This window comes from Chaetodon trifascialis, chromosome 7 (assembly GCF_039877785.1).
Source record: "Chaetodon trifascialis isolate fChaTrf1 chromosome 7, fChaTrf1.hap1, whole genome shotgun sequence".
Taxonomy (NCBI): Eukaryota; Metazoa; Chordata; class Actinopteri; order Chaetodontiformes; family Chaetodontidae; genus Chaetodon; species Chaetodon trifascialis.
The window spans coordinates 27534802-27560293 of NC_092062.1; the positions used below are offsets into that span (position 1 = coordinate 27534802).

The 25492-nt window shown below is 45.9% G+C and overlaps 1 protein-coding gene across 1 annotated transcript; it reads right to left on the reverse strand.

Annotated features, from left to right (window-relative positions):
- On the reverse strand, positions 1 to 24738 carry vwde (von Willebrand factor D and EGF domains). The gene is made up of 31 exons (XM_070966653.1): positions 24639 to 24738; positions 20729 to 20919; positions 18904 to 19135; positions 17737 to 17811; positions 16811 to 17040; positions 16161 to 16250; positions 15860 to 16007; positions 15480 to 15694; positions 15109 to 15182; positions 14702 to 14975; positions 14366 to 14562; positions 13017 to 13864; positions 12658 to 12794; positions 10694 to 10858; positions 10060 to 10164; positions 8753 to 8867; positions 7323 to 7579; positions 6640 to 6859; positions 5960 to 6097; positions 5503 to 5718; positions 4823 to 5269; positions 4291 to 4386; positions 3962 to 4057; positions 3759 to 3854; positions 2955 to 3050; positions 2746 to 2841; positions 2358 to 2453; positions 2160 to 2255; positions 684 to 779; positions 501 to 598; positions 1 to 247 (listed from the first exon to the last, which is right to left on the reverse strand). The coding sequence occupies exons 1-31, from the start codon at positions 24712 to 24714 to the stop codon at positions 233 to 235; spliced, it is 5331 nt and encodes a 1776-aa protein (XP_070822754.1). The 5' UTR covers positions 24715 to 24738; the 3' UTR covers positions 1 to 232.
- Positions 24739 to 25492: the final 754 nt, after the last annotated feature.

Genomic DNA, 25492 nt, shown 5'->3' on the forward strand with positions numbered 1-25492 from the left:
GGTAGTAAAACACGGGGACGCAGAGACAAGTGCAAGACATCACGTCCCTCTGTTAGCCTTCAAATGAGCACAGAGCCACACATTCAAGCACATATCCACCAACACACACACACACACACACACACACACACACACACACACACACACACACACACACACACTCACACACGCTGCTCTCTTCTTGCTTTGTGCATTTTGTAGCTTCTTTCATCCATTTCTCATTTCTTTTCCGTCACGCTTGTGATGCCTGTAAAGGTGCAAACATAAATTCATGAAATTTAGATTTCATATGTTGTGTTTTTTCAATATATCCAAGGTTCTGGATAGTTAATGTGCATATCACCGGCATCATGGAGAGCCAAATTAATACCACTCGTGTATTAGAGTCACAATCAAGTCGCTAATACGTGAGAGGTAAAAACTGGAGGGCACCAGAGGGAATAAGGCCTTAAATCTGGAGTGGACGTGAACTGTGTGTGAAGCGTAACTCTAATGCTGACCTTTACTGCGCAGGTGAGGCCCTTGAAGCCTCTCCGACAGTGACAGTAGTCAGGAAGGACACACCTGCCTCCGTTCAGGCACCGCTGCCTACAGACCGCTGAGGAGGGAGTCAATACACTTTAACACAGTGAATACTCACAGATACATGTAGTATTGCAGTGTTTCATCACAAATAAACTCACGTGTTTGACACTGGAGACCCTCCCAGCCGGTGGGACAGTGGCAGGTGTTTGGTCCCAAACACTCGCCGCCATTTTTACACTTCTGCAGGCAGACAGCTACAGCGAGAACAGAGAAGGAGGCGTGAATGCAGTCTACAGTGGCTTGCAGTAAAATCTGTCTCACTGCATCCTTGACTGGGACGCAGGACCAAAGGTGTGGATGAAAACCACGTCTTTGTCACATAAAGTTAGTAAGTATAGAATCTTGTTGAGAAAGACACATAAAATACTGCATGTATTATTATCTAAAAGTTGAAACACAGGACACGCCGCACTGTTAATTCACTTTGGAAATAAGAGGGAAGGAAGAAAGAAGCGTGTTCACTGAAGTTAAACTGTCATTGTATGCAGAGTATGCACAGTAAAAAACATTAGAAAAAAAGTGTGAGTTCATTCATTCCTTTAGTCTCTAATGGGGACAAAACAGCAGGTAGAAATCCTTTAGTATCGGCTGACAAAAGCAAAGAGAGCTGGTATCAAGTTATTTTATGTTTCACTAAATGAAAGAACGAGTGATAAATGTTCACTGTCTGATTTTCAGATGAACAAGAATCATCATGGTTGATGCATCGTCAAGGCTTATAGGGAACCATTTAACATTTACTTCATAATGACGAGTTAAAGAAAAAAAAAGTCTATTTCCAGTTTTACATAGTGAGAAAATACAAGCTTGACGTGACGAATTTTCAAGTGAGAAAAGTGTTGAAGCGCTTCATTTCTCAGAAAACTGGTGCTGTGAGGACTGAAATCTTCTCAGTGGCTCCTTGGGATGATGAAAGTGAAAATATCCTCAGTGCAGTTCTCAGCTGCTGCTGTGCAGGAGAAAGTCCTGCGTTTTCCTAATAAAGTCACACTGAAACGGCAGAAAGACTGAGGGGCAACCTTTGCCCTGAACTCAGCCTGTCAGGCAACGATTGTCTCCACGCTGGACATGACCCCTGCCGAAGTCGACCACTCAGACGCTTTATTTTATAGTAGTTTGTCTTAGAGGTGCAACAGATAGTTGCTTATCAATGAGTCAGAGACAGAGAATTGATCAGCGGTGGTCCAATAAAACAAGTCGTTTGATTACATCTACCTGAGTTGTGGGAAATTATAATCAGCATTTTTCTCTATTGTTCAATGTTTTATAGGAATGTTCTTCGTCTCGTGTGATTTCTAAGCTGCCCTAAACAAAGGAAGGTCTGCCTGTGAAGCTGAGCTTATGGCAAAGAAAAGTGATGCATTTCCTGTTGAAGAGTGTCAGAGTCACTCAAAAGTCGTTTTCCTTGTTTTGCGTGAGTCAAAAGTAATGAAACTTTGATATGAAACTACGGGAATGTAAACTAGAATGAGAACCTCGAGGTTGAACGTCTGACTCAGATAACATACGCAGTGAAGATTTGAAGGGATTTAATAAAAAGGTATTCACACACAGTAAAACATGGAGTCACTCACGTATGCTGCACCTCCTCCCTCTCCATCCTGACGCACAGGAGCATGTGTTGGGTCCCACACACTTGCCTTTGTTCATGCACATTGGCTCACACACACCTGGAGAACATTTGTTTACACGTTTTTTCAATCAGCACGTTTGTTCCACCATATTTTGAACAGTCAGCTGCAAACAGCACTGCAGTCGGTGGTTTTACTCACTCTTTTGGCACCTTTTTCCTGTGTAGCCTTCAGGGCAGGAGCACACGTTGTTCCTCATACACTGACCTCCATTCTTACAAGGAGGGCTGCACACAGCTGAAAAACACAACAACAGAAATAAACAGTGAAGGCATCAGGAGCCACTGTGCACACAGCTGACAGACATGAATCTGATTTGTAAATGCTATATCGACAACAACGTATCAAAAACGTGAAAAAGCATCTTGTCTCAGCCGTCTTCTACACTATAAACTGGTGTTATCAAAAGGGAAGGAAGCACCGTCTGTGCACCTGACCCTGAACTGTTTGCACAGAGGGGAAGAGAAGCTTGTGTTCCTGCAGGACTCAGCGAATAATCAGTAAGTATAAGTATTCAAAGCAGTCTTACCTATCTGACACTGAGAGCCGTAGAAGCCACTGGGACAAGCACAGATGTTGGGCTTGATGCAGGTTCCTCCATTCAGACAGACTGGGTTACAGAGAGCTGAGGACAACACAGGGAGCCTCGTTTACACTTCATATCTACGTTTCAAGCTTTCTCCTGGATCTGCAGAGGAAGGCCTGAATGCACACTTGGTTACAGGTGTTATGTCGCACCTGAATGACACGTGGGTCCGTACCAGCCGGGCTTGCATTTGCAGACATCAGGAGAAACACATTCGCCTCCGTTTTCACAGTGCCTGTTACACACCACTGAAACAGATGATTGCCAGAAACTGAAACTTGAACTTCACCAACAGAAAAATCAACGGAAACTTACATCACAGCGTCACGATCGTGATCTCTGAAACAGTTTGCTGGTGTCAGCTCGTAACTCTATTTTCCCATAGTTTTCATATATATGCTTATTGAATTACTTGCAAAGAGGTAAATGAAGATTGATTGATTGATTGATTGAAGATAGCTTAGCTTAGCTTAGCTTAGCTTAGCCTGGATCTGTCCAAAGGAAACAAAATGCACTTCTCAGCTCCTCTTAAGCGCACACATTGTTTGCTCTCCAATGAAAAATCAAATCTGCCTGTTTGAGACAGATTAAGGACATATTAAACATGTTAATTAGTGAGTTGTAGAGGTCTTGGACGGGTCTCAGCCATACTAGCTGTTTGCCCACATTCCAGTCCTTATGCTATGCTAAGCTAAGCTAACCAGCTGCTGGTTGTAGCTTCAGATTTTATCATACAGAGATGAGAGTGGTGTCATCATCTCCCTTAACTCTCAGCAAGAGTTCCAAAAATGTCGAACTGTTCCTTTAAAATCAGCACGTTACCCTCACGGTCATCGTGTGTCACAACAACAAAAATGTGTCACCGTCCTACTTGCAGACAGACTGTCGCTTTAACACAGATTGTAAACACATCACAACATGTTTCACGCAGTTGATGGACTTAAGCAGACTCTCACTGATTTCACATCTGGGTCCCACGTAGCCGTAGGGGCAGGTACACAGATTCCTGGCCAGGCAGGTGCCTCCATGCTGACAAGGCGGCTCGCAGCTCGCTACACACCAACAGGGTTGGAAACAACACAAGCACACTCATCAGTATCCTGTGATCAGCGTGTGTATGTCAGCGTGTTCGACAGGTGTGAATATGAGCTCAGGTTACCTTCCTCACAGGTGGGCCCACTGTAGCCTGCAGGACATTCGCACACATCGGGCTTCACACACTTCCCCTGGTTCTTGCAGTCAGGACGACAGACAGCTGTGAGGGAAGACAAATCAGCCTCTGAGCTAAATGAGCCAAATCCTCAGAGCTGGTTTAACAGTAATGTGTCACGACAGCGTGCAGAGGACTGCGAGGTTTCCACTGCTGAAACGCTGCGAGCTGCGCAGGTTCAGGTTCAGTTCAAGAGTGACACCATTTAATGACCTGATAACTTGTTTCCAGCATGAAAATAAACAAGTCCCAGTCGATCAAAACGCTCTCCGTCTCACCAATGTGACAGCTGTAGCCGGTGTAGCCTTCCTTACAGGTGCAGGTGTTTGGCAGAGTGCACTCCATGTTCCTCCCACACTGATACCTGCACACAGCTGCAATTAAAGCACAAGTTTACTCCAACAAATCCTCCCATTATGGGAAGACATGACACTCCAAAGCATACAGGTGTTGAAACAGATTCCTGCACCTTAGGGTTTTTAACTGATGGTCACACTAAAATAAGCAGATTAACAGGATAATTTTGGGCCTGATGGACTTGATGAATGGGCCTTTGCCATTATTCTCTTACATTTTAAAGCTACATTATGCAGCACAAGAGCCACTGTGACTACAAGATACATCTATGAGAAAATGGTGATCCATATTGTAGCTGTGGCAGAGGCCTGAAGTAAATAAATCAAAATATTATTGTATTATTATTACTATCCGTACTTCTTTTAGGTGTTGGTGATTATCTTCCAGTCCACATCTCTGATTTCTGTTTCCTCAACACGAAATGTCGTCACGTCTAAACCTCGATACACGAACCTTTACACGAGACTCCATCTCCAGTGAACCCGTACGGGCAGCGTCCACACCTGAAGGACCCAGTGACGGTGGGCTCACAGGGAACGCCGGGGAAGCAGGGAGAGTCAGCACAGGTCACGTGGTGAGACGGCGACCCCCATTTGATCCTGGTGGTGAGGTCAGGGTTCAGATCCACCCTGCTGGGTGGAGGTCTGTGGACGGCGGGGGCGAACACTCTGCCTGCCGTCTGATTCTGCGGCGCTGCGGTGGTCCTTCTGTCACTGGAGGAAACTCTCCTGGTACTGGAGATGGAGTCTTCTGGTCTCGTCCTCCTGTCAGGGGGTCGTCTGGGTGAGGTAGGAGACGATGAAGAGGAGGAAGAGGAGGAGGTGGGCATCATTTCCTTGCTGGAATTTGATTTGATGACGTTAATATGACCATCTGCTCCACTGGCGACTGTCCCCTGACCTGTAAAATACTGGAAGTTAGAGGATATGACTTAAAAAACTAACAAATACAGCCCTGCTTTGGCAGCATCAAGACATGCAGACATGAGTTCAGTAAACAGTAAATGGAGCTTTGACTGAGTTCATTTCATTTGATTTCTCTTACTTTAACATGACGTGTCCAAACACTGAGGACTTCAGATGCAGGAGTAAAGTGGAACGCCACGTGGTCACTGAAAGACGTTTCGCTCTCACCTGTCGGAGTGCACGCACGTCCGTTTCCACGGAGACCGGGAGGACAGGGTCCACAGACGAAGCCAGCTGAGACGTGGATGCTCTCAAAGCACTGGACCCCTGGGTGACACGGGCGTCTGGAGCACGGTGACGGGCTCGAGGGTTTGGGCCTCAGGGAAACCGGCAGCACTCTCGCTGGTGTGGTCGCTGCTTCTTTGAGCGGGGAGTCGCTGTTACCTTGGAAACAAAAGCATGAAAACAACTTTAACTGGATCATAAACAGTTTATTATTTATGTAAGAAGTCTAGAATTATTCTGAGTTTTTCTTATTATCAACAAATCTCATGAAAAAACTAAAACCAAGTCTGATGGCCAAGTCTGGGATGTTGGTAATATCAAACACACAGAAATGACACACTGTACCCTTTAAGAAGGGAAACTATCCATTTTTAAATAACACTGGAGGAAGAAGACTTACGAGCGCAGTCTTTCCCGTCGCCGCTGTATCCTCGTGGACAGACTCCACAGATGAAGGAGCCCAGCGTGTTGTTACAGACGACTCCAGGGAAACAAGGCTGGGAGACGCACTCGTCTACGTCTTCTCTGCATGTACGGCCTGAAAGCAGCAGACGATGTGACGTGGACACACTGCAAAGCTTACAGAACAACTACAGAAAATATTTAATATAGGTGCCTCTGCTTTGAACAAGACAAGTGGTTTTATCTCGCATTCACTCGGAGGTAAATAGTTGCATAAAACCTGTTAAAGCCTGTCTGTTCACGGTGCGCTTTCTTGTCATTCACCGCTTCTCTCTGTCCCATCAGTTCCTGTTATCTCTCTACTGTCGACTGTGCATGAAAGGCACAAAACACTCCAAAAAATGACAGAAAAACAAACAAAATGAAACTGTGTTCAGCTACAGTAGCACACCTTTGCAAAGCAGCCCACCTTTGCATTTCTAGCCTTTTCTTGATGACTAAAATGTTCCAAAACTACAGGAGTCATGGCCACAGCTTCAAAAATAAGACCCAGGAAGTAGAATAAAGCAAGGGTCAATGATCAGTCGATGTGCAGGCCTGCAGAAAGGAATCCGCCTCTAAATCAAAGCCTTTTGCTCTGCATTCTTCTGAAGGAAACCTTCACAGGTAGATCCTCACCTGTCATTCCTGGTGGGCAGATGCAGGAGAAGGAGTTGGGGCCGTCAATGCAGCGGCCCAGTCTGCAGGGGTTCGGCTTACAGTCATCAACATTCACCTCGCACCTTTCACCTCTAAATCCATCCAGGCACGCGCACAGGTACCCCCCGCTGCCGGCAGGGAGGTTGACGTTGGTCACACAGGAAGCTCCATTCAGACACTCGCAGGAGAGCACAGTCACCTGACAGGAAGGAAGCGCAGGCCGTCTCATTTAGTTTGATTCATGTGTGCTGCACACGTCTGGCTTTAGGTGTTATTGGACTTTTTTCTTCCATCATGAAGAAGAAAAATAAGAAGTAAACCCATCAACCCAAAACTAATTAAATGAAGCAGAGGCGTTTTAGATGTATCAGGTATTCTGACATCTTTGTGTATTCTTTTGTCACGTTTTCAGTGTAAACACACAACATGAACTTCATCTGCACACAGCTGATCTGTAATTTGGAGCTGTGACACAGAGAAAAGCCATGAGCAGAGAACCACAGATCATTGGCGCCCTCTAGTGGGAGGAAACAATGGAGCATCAAGAGCCTCCACATATTTGCATCACTTCATCTAATGTACACTAAATGGGTTTGAAACAGCGATTTAAGGTGCCGAGGTCCAGAGCAGAACCCACAGAAGAAGGAGAAAGCCAGGATTACCTGTGTGGAGGCTCTGGTCTCAGCGTTACAGTCGTCCGTCACAGTAAAATGGAAGGTGTGGGTGTCCGTAGTTTCAGCCGTGGCCTTCCACGTCAGCAGGCCGGCCGGAGACAGAGATGCACCTTCAGGACCCGATTCCAGGGCGAAGAGCACCGGCGAGCCCTCAGGGTCCCGAGCTTGGAGCTGGTAGATGAAATCCTCTCCCTGGAAGGACCGGAGACGAAAGGGCATCGACTGGAGCACCGGAGGGTCGTTCTCTGATGGGAGACACGAAGGATACGAGACTGGATCAAACTACAAGTGACAAAACGATTTAAAAAAACACTGTTCAGTCCTTAAATCACAAGAAACCCACGATTACCTGTGACTCCACAGTGAGTGAGTCATTAGATGGTGAGTGACAGCCTGGATGAAAAGGTGAGAATCAGAGCGGCCTTAAACATCTCAAACTGCTCTGGGAACTTTCACGCCATTTCAACACAGAGGAAAATGTGAAAAAATGTCGATTTAGATCATTGCAGTCAATCTTTACATGAATATTCTGCCTGATATACGGAGTCAGACGGTTAACATGTTCTGACAGCTGTGAACCACACAGTGCTTCAGTTACTGTTTATTACAGATCACAACTTTTGTAATAGCACTTTGTTCTCAGCTGCTTGTCTTATTTTTCTCATCTTTAGTCTATTTTTATGGTATTTTTGTTGCAGCTTTTAGCTGTTATTGATCCTCTTTTGGGGGCGTTTTTGCCTTTATTCAAAGCGCTCTTACAGGAAATGATACGAGTGTACGTGTCTTAACCACTGGGCCTCCGCTACAGCCCAGTTACTGATACAATGATAAGATATGTTTGTTTCAATTTGTGTTTGGTTTTTGACGTTAATCTTTGAAGTGTGAAACCTAAAAACTCCAGCTCTGATTGGCCTCTACCTTTCTATACAGTCAATTAATAGCTCAATAAATTCAAGCTTAAATAATTGTTCGTGCTTTATGAGTAGAGGGACTCAGCGTCATCAATAACCCACAGCGTGTGCTGCTCTCTTTATCGTTCAGATCAGTGATTTAGCTTCAGCGAGGTCAAAGCTGCACATGTCTTCCAGCTGCAGCAGAGCCATGTTTGACCTACTTTAAGCCGAAGGAGCAAAGTTGGTCAGAAAGTGTAACAATGTGTTGAGCCGTCCTGATATCAGCGCCGCCGGCCTGAAGCAACTTCAATAGCTCCCATGTGCACAGAGCTGCTGACAAATTATCAAAACAGCCCAGAGCAACGAGCACAGAGCTCAGCGATGGCTATCCGGCCTCGGCTCCACCGAGGAGGTGACGCGTTCAAAACCTCCCAGCCTCACATCGTGTTCAGCACTTCTTCTGTTTACGGTAACAGGAAGGTGAGACAAAGCAGATGACAGATGACGACGCGTTCATGTACGTACTCTCCGCTATCGACCACGTGTGTTTGGACGAGTCCGGGCGGCATGTGAGGCAAGGGCTGCTGGGACTGGACTCCCCCTCGCTGAAACACGAGCCGTCAATGTTGCAGGTTTTCTCCTGGGAAGCAAAGACAATAAATAAGAAAAAGTATGTCCAGTGTTTATTTCTCTGAAACAAGCCACCTTTCATAACAGAAAGGCGCCTCCGGCTCACATCAGCGAGCTGAGGCTGGTTCTGCTGAAACAGTCCACCAACATGAACGCGAACATTTGGTTTGAGGAAAATAAGCCTAATGTTTCCTGTGATACTTCACACATTCAGCAACATGAAATTACAAGCAGAAATACAAATTTACCTGATGAGTGTTCACTCACCTGCAGAAAACAATGTGGAGTTGATATGAGCTGAATTTAGAAATATTCAGTTAACATACAGCTTATATAACCTTTCAAATCTGATGCTAGATCAGTTTTTTTTTCTGAAACCACTAACAGAGAATTTAATTCTAAATTTTAATTTTAATTTGAAATTGTGAATCATGCATTCAAGTTACACGAACTTAATTGTCAACCAATTTGATAATTATCTGTTCAAGTTCTTCATCAAGAAAAAACACATCTGCGATTTCCTGCCTGTCAAAATATGATCATTTGCTGCTTTTCTCTGTTTTATGATTTTAAAATAGAGACAGAGGGTCCAAAAAGGACCAAAAAACGTTATTTGAAGACTGTGGACTGAGAGAAACTTTTCACTATTTTCTCTCATTTTTTACTGTAAATAAATGTAAAAATAATCAACTGATTAACTGATGATGAATCATTAGTTGTGGCCCTAAAATATATGTTCTAGTGCATTAAAATGGGGATTTAGACACACACCTTAATGCTGTTAAGAGTGAGATTAGTGGCTGATTCTGACCAGCATCATAACTGCAGTTTAACCCATAAAACCTTAGATTTTTTTCAGTGGATTAAAAATGTGCAGAGCAGCAGATGTGCTTCATGTGCAGTCTCTAATTTGAAGTTATGCATGACTGGCACAGATGTGTCCCAGGGTGCCACCTAAGCCGGAGCTGGCACTGGTCCTGAGCTGTACTAAAGCATGTTAATTCTCCCTGTTTTAAACTTTGTTTCACCCAGCACAGATGGAAGTAGAGCTGCTCTAAAACCTGACGGCACCGAGAGTGGGCGGAGATGAGACGGTTAACGCATGAAGGAAAGCAGGGCAGGAGGCACATTTATCTTTGGAGATGTTTCCACCTTTTGATCCATGTATTAAATTAATATCAGGAACAAGAACGATGCCTCACCCTCAGGGTACAGAGGACTTCAGTGTTGAGGCTGCAGATCTGGCAGGCTCCATCATACAGAGTCAGTATCTTGGCGTTGCTGTAGCTGTAGCCATCATTGGACACCTGCCATCAGCAGAAGCTTGATTACTGTGGATCACTGGGAAAAGGCATTAACACGGATGAACTGAGCTGCAGCGGCTCACATCGGATCACCTTCAATTGCTCAATAAAGTATTGTGTTCAATCTGAGGATAATGTAATTTCACCTGGAGGTAGATGATAGAAACACCTAAACTGCAGCTGCTGTGATGCTGGGAAGGTCCTCCGTGATTGACATGCTCATGTTTGTCAAATGCTGTGAAAAGTATTCCCACACTTCAAGCTCCACCTCCAGCTAAACAAACACCTTCACATCCTTCTGCTTTTCATTAGTCCAATGCAGATTTACTGTGTAATCTCATATTTGGACATTCTGAGATACTGAAGTATCTTGCAAAATATGAAGTTTAATGTCAATCCCTAAGAGGATCCTTCCTCCGTCCAGAGGGAAAATGGGGATAAAAGCTGAAGGAGAGAAACCTGAGAGGAAGGATGGAGTCAGTGGATGCAGTAGTTTCACCAGTGTGCATCGCAGAAATGGTTGGAGACTAACTTTGATCTGCCAGCGGGCCAGCGGTCTGTTCATCACCGCTTCCACATCCAGGCCTGCAGGAGCCCGGCTGTCCTCCAGGGGGAGCTGGCACTCCAGAGCCGTCACATCCAGAAAGATGGCCAGGACAAACTGGGGCTCGTCCAGAACCCAGTCCCCGTCCACAAACTTGACAGGAGACACAGAGGGAGAGGGAGGGAGAGACAAGAGACACAGAGGGTGGGAGAGGGAGAGACAAGAGACACAGAGGGAGAGAGAGGGAGAGACAAGAGACACAGAGGGAGCGAGAGGGAGAGACAAGAGACACAGAGGGTGAGAGAGGGAGAGACAAGAGAGACAGAGGGAGACAGAGGGAGAGACAAGAGACACAGAGGGAGCGAGAGGGAGAGACAAGAGACACAGAGGGAGGGAGAGACGAGAGACACAGAGGGAGAGGAAGGGAGAGACGAGAGACACAGAGAGAGGGAGAGACAAGAGACACAGAGGGAGAGGGACAGAGAGACAAGAGACACAGAGGGAGAGAGAGAGACAACAGACACAGAGGGAGCGAGAGGGAGAGACAAGAGACACAGAGGGAGGGAGAGATGAGAGACACAGAGGGAGAGGAAGGGAGATACAAGAGACACAGAAGAAGGGAGAGACGAGAGACACAGAGGGAGAGGGAGGGAGAGACAAGAGACACAGAGGGAGAGGGACAGAGAGACAAGAGACACAGAGGGAGAGGGACAGAGAGACAAGAGACACAGAGGGAGAGGGAGGGAGAAACAAGGGACACAGAGGGAGAGGGACAGAGAGACAAGAGACAAAGAGAGAGAGGGAGAGACAAGAGACACAGAGGGAGAGAGAGGGAGAGACAAGAGACACAGAGGGAGAGGAAGGGAGAGACAAGAGACACAGAGGGAGCGAGAGGGAGAGACAAGAGACACAGAGGGAGGGAGAGACGAGAGACACAGAGGGAGAGGAAGGGAGAGACAAGAGACACAGAGGGAGAGGAAGGGAGAGACAAGAGACACAGAGGGAGAGGGAGGGAGAAACAAGGGACACAGAGGGAGAGGGACAGAGAGACAAGAGACAAAGAGAGAGAGGGAGAGACAAGAGACACAGAGGGAGAGGGAGGGAGAAACAAGGGACACAGAGGGAGACAGAGAGGAAGCCATCAGTGGTAAAAGAGAGAGACATTAGAAAACAGGGAAAGATGGAGAGAAAGTTGATTAAAGTAGCAGAACAGAGAAAACAAAAGAGAAAGAAAGATGAAAACAGATGAAAATACAGATGTCAGTTGGGTTTAAGTGTGTCTGTCTGTATCAGCTGCACACTGTCATTGGTCAGTTTACTGTGACCAGAGCACAGCTGTGAGAAAGACGCATGCCAGCTGTAAGACCTGAATGTGTTTGACTTGTCCCGCTGTAGATACCGACACGAAGATTTCACACATCGATGTCACCACAACACGACCTGATCAGGATGAATCGTGCTTTGATTACATCCCCACAACAGCTGTGTTTACACACTCTCACACACACTTTTTTGCCTCCTCTCGTTACAGAATAGAGAGCGATTTCCATGCTGCTGCCTTGTTTACGGTTTTGTCGTTGACCGGGGCAGCGAGCAGAGGGACAGCAGAGGACATGTCTTCTTACTGAAGAGGAGAAGACTACAGAGCCGAGATAGAGCCTAGAGCTGAGGTAGATTTGTTTTAGTATACCAGATGAGGTACATGAGCTCTCACACAGGGAGTTTAGATGAAAGCATTCACTGAATCTGAATTTAATCACGATAACACTGAAACTTCCCACATTATCTACAATATCTCAGTCTGCAGTTTGGGCTTCTGAACTGAAGCTGAAGAAAAATGGACGACTCAGAGTAATAAAATAAATTTTTTGAGGTTGTGCCAGAGAAGAGGATGCATGCACAGCAAAGCCAAACAAGGGGAAAAGAGACAGAAGAAGAGAAAAACAAAGTACCTTTTCTTTGACAAACTCACACTTGAGCTCGTAGGAGTCTTTGAAGCCGTGACCGTAGACCTGGACGGCGGAGCAGTCTCCCTGTCGCACGTCACACAGTCCCTCCTTCTCCAGCTCAGTGATCTCTGGGATCTGGTCTTCACAACACCAACAACAGGAAGTGCACACGAGCATGAGCTGTTAGACCTGAGAATTTACTGCACATCACAAAGCATACGTGTGTGACCTTACGTCTGTCAGTTCAATAACATTAAGCAGTCTTTAAGTTGCAGACCTATTTGATATTCCCTCAGTCAGCTAAGACTGGCTGATACATGCAGGTCTACTGTGTCTGTGTCAGTGTGTGTTTAGTATGTTACCAGACAGCAGACTGCAGTCATATGAGCCAAATCCTGGGAAGCAGACACACCCCCACTCTGAGCACTGGCCGTTCCAGTTGCACAGATTGGGACACCTGAGGACGGCCAGAACATCCTGGTACTCTTCTTCCCTCCTCCTCTCCTCCACCAGCCTCCTCTCACACTCGTTTTCCAGCAGCGGTAATGTTGCGTTCAGCCATGACAGCTCATCCTTCAGCTGTAGGTCGCTAACACACATAGCCACCACATGGCTAATTACTGACTCATCTAACAGGCGCCTGCAACCTAACGCGATGCTGGAGTTTGCCACAGTCTGCTGGCACTGAGTCCTGGCCTGCTGCTCGGTCAGTCCAGAAGGCGTGGGCCACTTTGGGGAAGAGTCTGGTTGAAGCGTTGCTTCGTGGTCCTCTGGGAAGAAGTAGGTGAAGCCTTCCAGATCCGACTGGCTCAGACTTTGGTGCAGAGGATCAGAAACGTAGTGATGGGTGTGCTGCCTGCCTCTGCGTCTCTGGTGTTGAGATGAAGGTCCGTGAGGCTGAGCGTCACCTCCTCGATCCTGGATGTTTTGGTTGGACTGGCCTGGAGGCAGCAGCTGTCTTTCATGTCCTTCACCTCTGAGCAGTTCCACTGAGCTGATGTACTCAGCTGTGACGTCCAGAGAGGGAATGACACTGAGGAGGCGCACGTTGCTATAATGAGAGCAGATGGAGTCGGAGGAGGTGGCTGGCTGAGACCGGGCTCGGGGGGACGTGAGCCGGGGCTCTGCCTGACAGTTACAGTACTTGCGGGGGCTCAGAGTGCTCAGATGAGATGGCCCGGTGTCAAACAGGCTGCCGGCTGGAGGGAGTCTGAGGGAGGAGAGGAGAAGGAGTCAGTGAAGAGGCAACAGGGTGTGACAGGGGGGTCTTTGCATTAACCTGACTGGGGGCCCCGGGCTCCTGCAGTGGATAATGAGATCGCCAGCGTGAATTACTTAAGAAATATGAAAATAATCAAATTCCAGACATGTGATTGACACACAGAGAAACTCTTTGGATGAGATGCTCGGCTCCTGAATGATGTGACGACATCCTAAATCGTTCATAGGCAAAGGCCTGCTTAGCTGAACAGCTAATATACTGCTAGCCGGGATCCAGAAATCCGAATCCCTGCCCACATCTCCAACAGGTCTGGTGTCTCATTTACAGCTGTTAAATGTCCAGAGTAGCAATGAAAAATGATGACAAGTGTGGACGAGACTGACGCAGCTTTACAAGTTTAAATCAGCACATCTGTTATCAGCGTAAAAATGTTCACCGCTCAGAGTAATTGCTACCAAACCTTTCACACGTCACTCACAAACCGCTGACCTCCATTCAGAGATGAAAGTGTGCACATCCTCCAGTGTGGCGCCCCCTGCTGTGTGGAAGTCGTTGTCTGGCTGTCCGTCGTAGGTCCCACACAGGCCCTCAGTGTGGCCCCGGTCTGAACCGGGAGCCCTCAGTGTCAGACTCATTCCCCAGTCAGACACGTCTGCTCGAACAAACGCCCCCGACGAGAAGGTCATCTGTGAACGGTCGAAGATTCAGAACCATCACGTGAGAGATATATTGATGTTATCTGTTCTACACAGTGGACAAGCACATGAATTCAGCTGCGCTCTACACCGTTTCAGGAATCCGGTTTCTGAAGTCGCCCTCGCTCACCGTGACTTTGCGTCCCTGGTAGGACTCGGTGATGCGAATGCCGCTCTTGCTCAAGTCTCTGTTCTTCACAGACAGGTGCGGCTTGGTTTCTCCCATTTCTCCGCTGCACATGTCAAAAGCGATGACATCACCGCCGTCCCTCACCACAAAGCCGCACACACACGAGGCGGCGTGCTCCACGCTGCCGCACTCCCACTGACGGACGTGGACCTCAAACGGCCAAAAACTGCTCCTGTACAACACAAAGGTCCCTATTTGGTAGTTCTCATAGCGCCTGTAAATAAACAGAGAGAAATATAGAAAATATAGATTATTAGACATTTGCTCTTATTAACAGTGCAAAAAACAGACAGAAAAGCTGCCTAATTCATCACATAAAGACAGAGCAGGTTAGGAGACTGAAGTACCTGCCATCAAATGTGATGATGTGAGGATCAGTGAACGAGTAGCAGTAGGCTGAGGGCACGTCCGTCACTGTTATCTGAAATAAGAGATCAATTTAATTCCTTCTAAAATGAAAATGCTCTTACATGATCACAGATACAGACGTGTGCAGTCGGTTCAGTGCGTATCTAAAAAAACAACCTCACAAAAATAGTTTGAATGGAGCAAAAGTCATCAGAGGAAAGTATTAAAAAAGGGTTTAATAAGAAGAGCACAATGTGCAAAGAGCAGGAGACATGCAGCAGTATTCAATACATAAAAATGTCATCAATCAATAAACTATTATCAGTTTATCAGCTTCTCAAACTCCTCCAGGTCAGTTTCATCTGTTTACCTGAACAGGTTCTGGTGAGTATCCGCTCCAGAGAAAATTCTGCGTGACGATGGATTTGACAGAGATCTGCGTTGTCCTGTTGCCGTCTTTGACAAAGTCAGTGACCGGGCTGAAGTGGATCAGAGCTCGACTACAAACCCCGTCCCTGCAGGGGCCCCGGGACAGACCCACCACACAGGAGGACAGGGACAGATCTGCGCCCAAAAGACCCTCATCTATAAAGAACAGAAAAATGTTTACTTCTGACTTAAGTAAAGGTTTGTTTGATGCATTTTGGGTGGAAAATCTGCGACTATTTTCACTGTAAACTGCATATAAGCTCTGCTACACTGGAGCAGCCGGTTAGTCACTATCGCCATCATCTTGCTGTAAAGCTTCACCTTTGCTGCCTGTGCTGAGCTGCAGAGACAGAGTGCACTGTCCTGTCGAGGTGGAGGACTCCTCCAGACATGGGACAGGGACTGTGCTCTCAACCACCAGCTCATACAGCCTCCCATCCTCAGACACACCGCTCACCTCAGGTCGAAGCTGCACCAAACAGTTAGAAACAGTTTTAAGACGGAGCGGACTGTTGTTTTTAGAGAGCAGAGAGCTAACCGGCTTGAAGATTGCATGAACAAACACACAGCACAAATAAGTGATCTCGATATAATAATAAAAGTTCAGACTACTGTGACGTACCCGGATCCCTGCAAAGAACTCCTGACTTTCCACTGAAGTGCTGCGGACGTCAGGCGAGTCCAAGAAGAAACTGGAGCTGGAGCAGTAAATCTGAGGGGGGACATATGTCGTCTTTTTTTTAGAAAATCTGAATTATTACGCCTGCTTTGTAAAGAGAGACAGAGACAGAGAGCAGAAGGAACTGCACAGCCAATAAAAGGGAAAAATCCTGGATGTATAAAGGTTTTATAGTTGAAGCCAGGTCACACACACGACCAGCGCACAGTAAAACAAAACGACATGCTGACAGGTTTCAGTAATTGTTTCAGTGCTGCTGGCTGAGAGCAGAGTCTTTGATTTATACTGTCAGTCTCATTTCCAAAGGAATAAGAAGACGATTGTTGCAGCAATCTGGCAATAAATACAAAAACACCGAACTTAAATTAGACATGAATCTGTCCCGTTCTCTGTCCAGATATTCATATTCTTGACTTTCCTTCACAGTTTTCTTGCATCTGTCCAAAAACCTTCAATTATTGGAATATTTCTTAATGGTAATAATTCTTAATAATCAGCCTGTGGTTATTCTTAGCTGTTAGTCCACTTTTTAACAAGAAATATAACTTATTTTGAGAATCAACAGAGATCATGTTAACCTCCCTGAGTCAGACCTTGTCCCCCAGACGGAGGTTGAAGCCGTCCAGCTCGATAAAGGCGGAGGTCTGGATGGTGGTCTCCTGTTTGAGCTCCTCTTTCCTGCCCTCAGGTGACAGGCGGGACCAGGCCACCACATATCCCAATGAGCTGTTGGAGCTGCTCCCAAAACTGCACTTCAGGTAGACGCTGTTTCCTGTCACCTCCGAGACGACCACTGGTTCAGATGGAGTGGGAGGCTGCTTTGCTGACAAGTGAGAAGCAGACAGAGATGTCCTGAGATCCTGAACATGTGGGCAGGACCCTTTCTTTGCAGGTTCAGTATATTGTATCACCAATCTTTTTGTTTACTGCTAGATTAAGAACCGTAAACACAGAATTCACAAATATTTGACTGGAGTCTGCTGCTGGCTTCCATTCCACATGAATTTAATGACAAAAAAACGTCCCACAGCCAGTGTCCTGAACGTCCTGAAGGCTATTTCTAAAAACACTTCACTGCAAAATTCAGCAAATCTCTCAGCAGAAAAAGCAAACTTAACGTGAGGAACATGAATTCATGAAAATATTCAGCATGAGCTGCTCAAAAGTAGAAATGTGACTTCAGGAATCACAGCAAGCTGGAGTCTCTTATCTAAACTTAATGAACATGTTCAGTGATATTTCATTTTAACTCTAATTAAACCTCCCTCTCTTTCTTCTACCTCTGCCAGCTTCCTGAAACCGGCCTCGCCGTGATTCACAACCTGGCTGAAGGCCGTCACCATGGTGACGAGGCCCAGCGGACGCCGGGACACATGCTCAGCTCATTAAGGGGAGCGGCGAGGGGGCCGACGGCGCATTCCTGACCGCATGGCAACTCCCTGACCTCCTGATTGTTTTGGTGTCTGACCTAACACGAGGAGACAAGCGTAAGCCATAAACACAGCGGCAGGATCCTCACTTTTACATGTTCCATCGACGTTCACCTCGTCAGGGCCGCAGGTCAGGGACGCCGTGGGTGAAGTGTCCGACATCTCTGTTAGATAGATGAGAGAGCAATATCGGTGGTCAATTATAAACCAGCATTAATTAACATAATAGATTATACTACGTGGCAGAGAGGAGACATACACTGTGTTTCTACTGTTCAGTTCTACTGAAGATCGACATTATGTTATATATGCATCCTCATATTTACTTGAGGCAGATGTGAGCTGTCTCAAAGATGTTGGCAAGCAACAGCGAGACTCTCCATTGGTTGGAGTTACTAAACTGGTCAAGGAAAAATGTTACTTCTGATTGTGTTAGAGTCATAAAACAGGATAAAAGTTGCTCTGATCAACAGTTAAACCACATTTCTAAATCAGTGCAAGATGTAACCACAGCAACAATGCGTCCGCCTCATGCTGTATTACTATTGACCTCACAGAGGTGAAACAAACTGGACTAAACTGGCAACAAACCAGCTTAAAAAAACAGATGATGATTTGAATACAGCTCTTTATTTTTGTGGTATATGGCCACGCTGATACGATACTCTGAAGAGCTCTAATATAGAAAATAATGGACTTGACAGACTTTGCGCCACTTCATCTGCTTTATCACTTTCTGTGCAGAAACACTGTAAGAGCTTCTAATGTTAAATGCTTTGAGCAAAAACGAGCAATTATCACCCTACAATAACTGAACATTTCAAATAAACAAGATCAAACGTACAAATACTGTACGTGCTGTAAGGCTTTTTGAGAATTTATAGCACATACATATGAAGGTTTGGCAATTGGACAAATATATCAGCTATCAGGGATTGCTTGAGACCATTGCTAGTTGTTTTTTTGGGTGATTTCTGTCTTAAATTTAGTTAATTTAATTTTCTGCCTCTGCAGTCACCGATTGTTGGGACAGTGGCTGATTAGAAAATTGCTTTTTTAGGTATAATCCTACTTGAATACACTGACTCTGCCTAATGGACCAGCAGTGACTTCACTCTGCTCTAGAAGCTGGTCAAAGTTACGACGAGGTTATCAGCATGTCGAGCCAAAAAACATTTGGACTTGAGCCGCTTCCATTTGTGTGATATAAAGACATGAGGATTGTTAAAAATATGAAACTTCCTGCTGTGACGTACCCTGTGCGCAGTACCCCATGCATCCCTGTGTCGGCTGGAGCAGGTAAACATAGAAGTCTCCACAGTTGCGGACGGTGACCGGGATGCGGAACATGCAGCAGTCCGTGCTGCTGCTTGGGAAGAACTGCCAGGCAGCGCAGGCCGTCAGCTGCCTGACCTCCAGGGGCCCCGGCAGGGACTCACCCTCACCCAGGGACAGCCACACGGGGGCCTGGGTCCCACAGTGGTTCACCTGGATGTTTGGAAAGAGATTCAAAGTAGTCTGAATTTGAACCAAGATGTCACCAAAATACACAAATACTCTTTGCTAATATGGTATAATTTTGAACATGTGGCACATCTGCGTATGTATTTGACAAAGCTACAGTTTACAGCCATTAACTCCCCTTTGAAAAAATCTTTGGCATGACAAATCATGCCATTTATCCGCCATCATCATAAAGACATGGCCTTGTTATATAACACATGTTCACAGCGATCCTCTCTTCCTTCCTCCACCCACTCCTCTGGATATCCATCACCCAGGGAGAGCAGCGATGCCCTGGGAAGGCGGAGGGAGGCTGACACTTCAGATGGATCCTGCAGGCTCCTCACAGCAGGCCGCCCGCAGGAAATGAGACACATTCCAGCTCTCCTTGCACTCTCCTTCATAAATATGTACATGAACACACACACACACACAGATAACTGTGTGTGTCCAGAAGTACAAATGTGTTCATGCTTGCAAACACAAAAACAAACACTGAGGTGAGGACAGAGAGGGAACCTCAGAGTCTCCACATGAGGTCAAAAAGGATTTTCACAGGCTGATTTATTGATATTTGTCATTAGAAAAAAACATTTGAAATAAATCAACACTTCTACATAACCTCACCACATGCCTCTGCAAACAGACAATATAAAACTGACTGACGTGATAAATTTCAAATTCCCTAAATACCGAGGTCATGAGAATTTTCCGACCTTCAGCTGAGGTCACAGTGGGCATATGTTTGAAAAACACTGAAGTCTGACGTGATTGATGTGGAATCTTTGGAGACTAATTGCAAAATTTCATGACTGAGGCTTGTAAAATCTGATTTTGTACCAACATTTGAAATATACATGAAAACTGTACCATTTCTCAAAAAAATCCTCAGAAGAGCACTTCACTCTGGGAGGGTTCACTCTGATTTTTTTTTTGTCTTTGGGACTCGATAAGATCTCTCTCTGCAGTGTCTTAACATGAATTTTGCCTGATTCATGATGCTGCCACAGAGGGGCTGAAGTAGCTGCAGGATGAGAGAGGAGAACTTGTAGGCAGTCTGCTAGTCTGACTGAGTGTCTTTAAGCAAATGACTGATGAGGTGAAGTTTCTAACTGAGCGGCAGCAGTGCTGAAGGTGAGTGGAGCAGCCTGCAGATGTGGAAGAACATTCACTGGATCTGCACATGCAAAGGCAGACTTATTCATGTTTTTGTTGAGAGTCAGATGAGAAGATCAACACCACTCAACGCTAAATATGACTCTTAGCGTAGCTTATCTCAGACTGAAAGCCGGGATAAACAGCTCACCTGGCTCTGCTCAAAATATAAAAATACAGCTACAACCCCAAGAAAGACTAGCATGGATTTGGAAAACAGCTGTGACATTAAGTCACATTATTTCCTGTGAACTAGCCGAAAAACACTGGAATGGGCCTTTCAAGCACAGACGCCACAGCATAGATGTTTAAATCTGCCTGACATTCATATACTGTATGACATGAGATAGACAACACGTGGTCAGACTTCACTGTTCAGTCTTCCGGTCTTTACAAGATGTTTTCTGAAAAGAGATCATTTACCTCCACACACCGGGTGGGCATGCTCGCCGGCTTGTCAAAAATCTGAAACTGGTACCAGCCTGGAGTGAGGGAGTGGTCGCAGATGAAGTCCTGCAGGGACGACTGCTGCAGCCAGCTGGAGCTGAAGGTGGTGCTGCGGTAGGGGTTCTGGAGGATGGAGTGGCCACCCGGCGCACACTCTGGAGGGAGAACTGCAAGTGCAGCCAGAAAGACGACATAAGCACTGGATGTACACCAAGACTGTCAGTACTAATGATCAAATATATGGAAGGCTTTGTGCAGGCCAAATACTGAACTGAGGACATCCAGTGTCCAGCTGGTCTGGATTCAAGATTTCAACTTTTAAAGCTGATAAAAAAGGAATGATGCTGCTCAGAACTGAGGTTTGCACACAGATCATGAAATGAACTGATACGAGAGAGAGACAATGAATACATTTACTGAATAAAATGACAATTATTTTACACAAAACTGACTTATGACATATGTTGTGAATACAAGAGGGGTGGGACCTCTGCCCAGGGTCCCACTGTCCTTCCACACTGGTGACAGTGAAGCAAGCAAAAGCCTGACTTCACCTTCGTCTAAGATACATGGAGAAGAGAAAACGTCTGAAGAGGTCAGAGAGTGTCATCCTGTCCAACCTGGCTCAGCAGAAGACGTCACCAATGTCATGAAAACCCTCCTCACAGGTGAAATGCAAGAAAAATGTGATGATGCTCCTCCATGAAAAGAGCTGCCATCATCTCCTGCCATGAGCCTCCTCTCGACTCATCCAGAAGATCGTTCAGTACAACAGAGTCAGAGAGAAACGGCCAAACCGCAACATTTTATAGACTGGAAAACCTGAGGCAGGTCCAGGAAAGGTCAGTCTGGGTCTCAGCACTGAGGATGGATGACAACAGGTCAGCTCCTTTTAGAGAGACAAGTGTCCTGATAGAGGAGAGTGACAGCTGTTCTTTCATACTGACAATACTGAATTGAAGTAGGTTAATCTTACTGGTCTACGCAGTCTGCAGTGTACAGGTTTCAACACATGAATCACCTCCTCTCATTATCAAATAAACCATCCTGATGACCAGACTCTTTTTAAGACCTTCAAACACCAGCATGAGGAATTCAGTTTCAGGAAGCAACCTGTCTGATAATGACAAAGACCTGAGCTGGAGCCAAAACTAACAGAATTATTATTACTGGATGTTCCCAGCAGGATGTGGCTGCTGATGTCCATACGGTCCATTTCAGGATACAGTTTCTTGAGTTGTAACAAAAAGGGAGGAAGTACTTGGTATTCATCAGCTTGTGGTAAAGAGCTGTTGGACACATCCTCCTTTTTGCTTGATAAGCAATTTGAAAAAACTTCAAAGAATCTCACACTTTGAGATCAAATGTGAATTTAAAGCAGGAGCGACTATTTAGTTTGATTCCAAAGTAAATCCTGGATGTATTTCACATAAGTCAAATCTAAACGAAAGGCAACCTCTTTAAAACGTCGCTGGGTGGAAGGAAGTCCTGCTGCAGGAAAGGTCAGCCGGTCAAAGGTCGACTGCTTCGGGATCATTAGAGCAGCCAATAAAATAAAACATAAAACACTGTACAAAACTTTCACACAGGAAGATGTCAACGTGCCCAGAGCATCACTGGTGCCTATCCACCCAGCATCAGTGACATCGGTGAGGTGAAGTGTCTGCACACAGCCCAAAGGACTGCAGAAACGTCAATAACTGGACATTTAAAATCCAATTCTCCTCATTTTGATCAACTGTAACAGTTCTGTAAGACCAGGCTGTACGCTGTGTACGGCTGAACCAGCTGGATGGTGTTGGGATCAGGTCCAGAGTGGCCGAGAGTCCCACCCCTTGACAGTACCCCCCCAGCACCAGCCTGTCCACCCTGCTGCCGTCTGACGAGCGATACAGAAGTACCAGAGAGGACAGCGGCTACAAGGAAAGAGAAGATGAAGACTTAAAGATGAAATCAAATGAGTACATGAGCTGCTGGGCCCCTCTTATCTGCCCGGCTCCTCTGAATCTCCATCTCAGATTTCTTCAGCCATTCAAAAAGGTCTGGTGTGGTGCTGATTGATGACTGTTTCCCCCAGTTGGTACTGGGATGTCACCTTCCTACACAGCTAGCTGCCTCGCTATATTTATGAAAAATAGCGACAGATGAATGGCGACGTGTCGATGAGGTGGACGCAGCTGTACAGGTCCTCGAAGTCAACTTACAGAAAATCAACGTATTGCTTAGTAATTAGAGTAATACAAAATAAGCCTCTTCTTCTCAACAAGCAATCAGCTAAGATGAGCAGCAACAGCACTTTGTTTGCTTCAACAGAACTTTTACACACCAGCAAGTTTGACTTGTCACAGCAGTTAAAGCACAGGTATAACTGATAACACGGCCCTGTTCCATTTAGATGTTAGTGAGCCACGATGTCAGAGTGTCTGCATGCACAGTACCAGGCCTTAGAACCAGTAAACAGAGGTGGAACACGACCTTCATCAACATCATGAATTCCACCTGTGCTTTTCTTGTACTGAAGAAGGTCTAGAGAACAGATGAAGACAGAAACACGAAAGCCAAGACGTCCCAGAGCAGCTGCACTGTGTGACGAACAGCTGATTTCTGGGAACTGGGGACTCAAACATTGAGCAATCAGCAATGAACGTGAAAAGTTCGGTTTCAGGGAACAGTTGAGAATATTTTAACACGAGCCTGATCACATGGTAAGACTCACGTGGTCCAAACAAACCACTGTAGAGTCTAGTCCAGATGTTGTCAGCTTTGGTAAAGTCTTGTATACAGATGTGCGACGTCTTTCTAATGACACTGTGTTTATGAGTCCTCTTTTAACCTTTAACCTGCTGATCTTTCCTTTCTCTCTATTGGTATATGGACTTCCTTCGATTCTTCAAAGTTTTAAAGAGGATATCTTATAAATTTTACTGAAATTTACCTTGAAATGATCCAAACAAACAGCTGCCTCTCGGCTTTTAGGCTTTTCCACAGCTGGCAGTGGCAGAGAGTGACACAGTAGCGTGTTTCCAGACCTCTGAATCACTGCCCTCATCTTAGATTTTTCACCAATTCAAACAGTTAAGTAAAACCCAGAGAAAAACTGTCAATTTGACAACGTCAGCGGCACCTGATTAGGAAAGCATGTTACGCAAAACTCAAGATCCGGAGGTGAAGACAGGTGACTACAGGCTGAGAGAGGCTGGAGGTTTACCATAAAGTATATGACCACAGAGGTGTGAGAGAAATAGCTCCCTGCTATGATGAAGAGGTACCGGCCTCTGCTTCTGTGCACTGCAGCAGCGTTTTCTGGCCCTGACCCAAGAGGTCAAGTGAAAGGTGATAGCATGACAGTGTGCCACGGCAGTGACATGCGGACGAGCCGCCAAAGGAGACGACAGGAGCTGTCAAACCTGCCGACAGACACCCTTCATGCTCGACACCTGGTGGCTTCAGTCCTCATCAGCTGGACAGGATCTGAGAGTCCAGTCTGCCTGTCAGACGGCAGCCAAAGGCCCATATCGGGGAAAAGACGGCAAATTACTTCATCAGTACTTACTTCAGCACAGTACACGGCACTCTGATCACGATACTGTGGCTTTGGATGACAGTTATCTGATGGAAGAGAAGGTTTCAGCTTCTTTTTGGCAGAGGGACAAAAACAATCAGAGGAATCTGAGGACTTTTTCATTTGTCATCCTACTTTTGATGAGTAAATCCTGATTTCTCTGACTGAAAGAAACATCAGTCATCATCATCAGTCATCATCATCATCATCATCATCACCACCACCTGGGAATAGCTTATCAAGATGTTAGTCCATTAGATTTGCCTGTCAGTGCGCCTCCTCCAGCGGCGCGTTCAAACAGTCAAATGCAGAGTTTCTTCTTACCTGTTTGTGCGTGCATTGCGTGACGAAGCAGGAACACGACGCACGGGAGAAGTCTCCAAACTGTATCAAGTCTCATCGTCCCGCAGCGACCAGCGCGCGACTCCGCAACCGAACAGCGCGAGCACTGAGCGCGAGCACCGGCGCCGTGTCACCGAAAGTCCTCGGGTCTGCTCGGAGGAGCCGTGCTCTCCGTTATCCGACTCAGGGGGCGTGAAGCAGGAGGGGATCCGCGCAGGGGGCGCTTCAGGCTGGACGGCCGGGGGGCTGGAGAGGCTGTCGGCTGAGCACACGCTGCTGCGGGCTGCAGCATCATAGTGTGTTAGGAGGGGCGCCTTCCCCTGACCCAGACCTCCACACCTCTGCGCACATCTGCAGGAGTGTCAGCACGAGGAAGGACCTCAGCTCTTATTCTGAAAGGTCCAAATGTTTTATTATCAGAACATGATCGATTAATCTGCAGATTCTCTGTTAAACATCATCATCATCATCATCATCATCATCTGTAACTAAGTATATCTACTCAAGTGCTGCACTTGTGCCATTTTCTGCTATGTCATACTTTTTTGATTGACTTTTGATAAACATGAATAATTAGTAAAAATGTAACATTGATTTTGTTTGCTTTACACAAAAGCTTTATGCAACAATGGGGCTGCAAATAACATTATTTGTAATTACTGATGAATTACTTTTAAATGTTTTATCTACAAAATGTCACAAAAAAAGACAAAAATGCAGATTACAGTTTCCCAGAGTCTTCAAATAGTCCATCCAACAGGCCAAAACCCAAAGATATTTATTTTACTATCATATAAGACAAAGAAAAAGAGAACGTTCTGAAGTTTCCTGGAAAA

Bases quoted from the DNA above. Each gene is read 5' to 3' on its own strand.
- vwde (XM_070966653.1), bottom strand. From the start codon at position 24,714: ATGAGACTTGATACAGTTTGGAGACTTCTCCCGTGCGTCGTGTTCCTG. The intron at 8,868-10,059 runs GTGAGGCATCGT...TTTGCTTCCCAG, and splicing joins AAGTCCTCTGTACCCTGAGG to GAGAAAACCTGCAACATTGA. The intron at 6,098-6,639 runs GTGAGGATCTAC...TGCTGCTTTCAG, and splicing joins CTGCCCACCAGGAATGACAG to GCCGTACATGCAGAGAAGAC.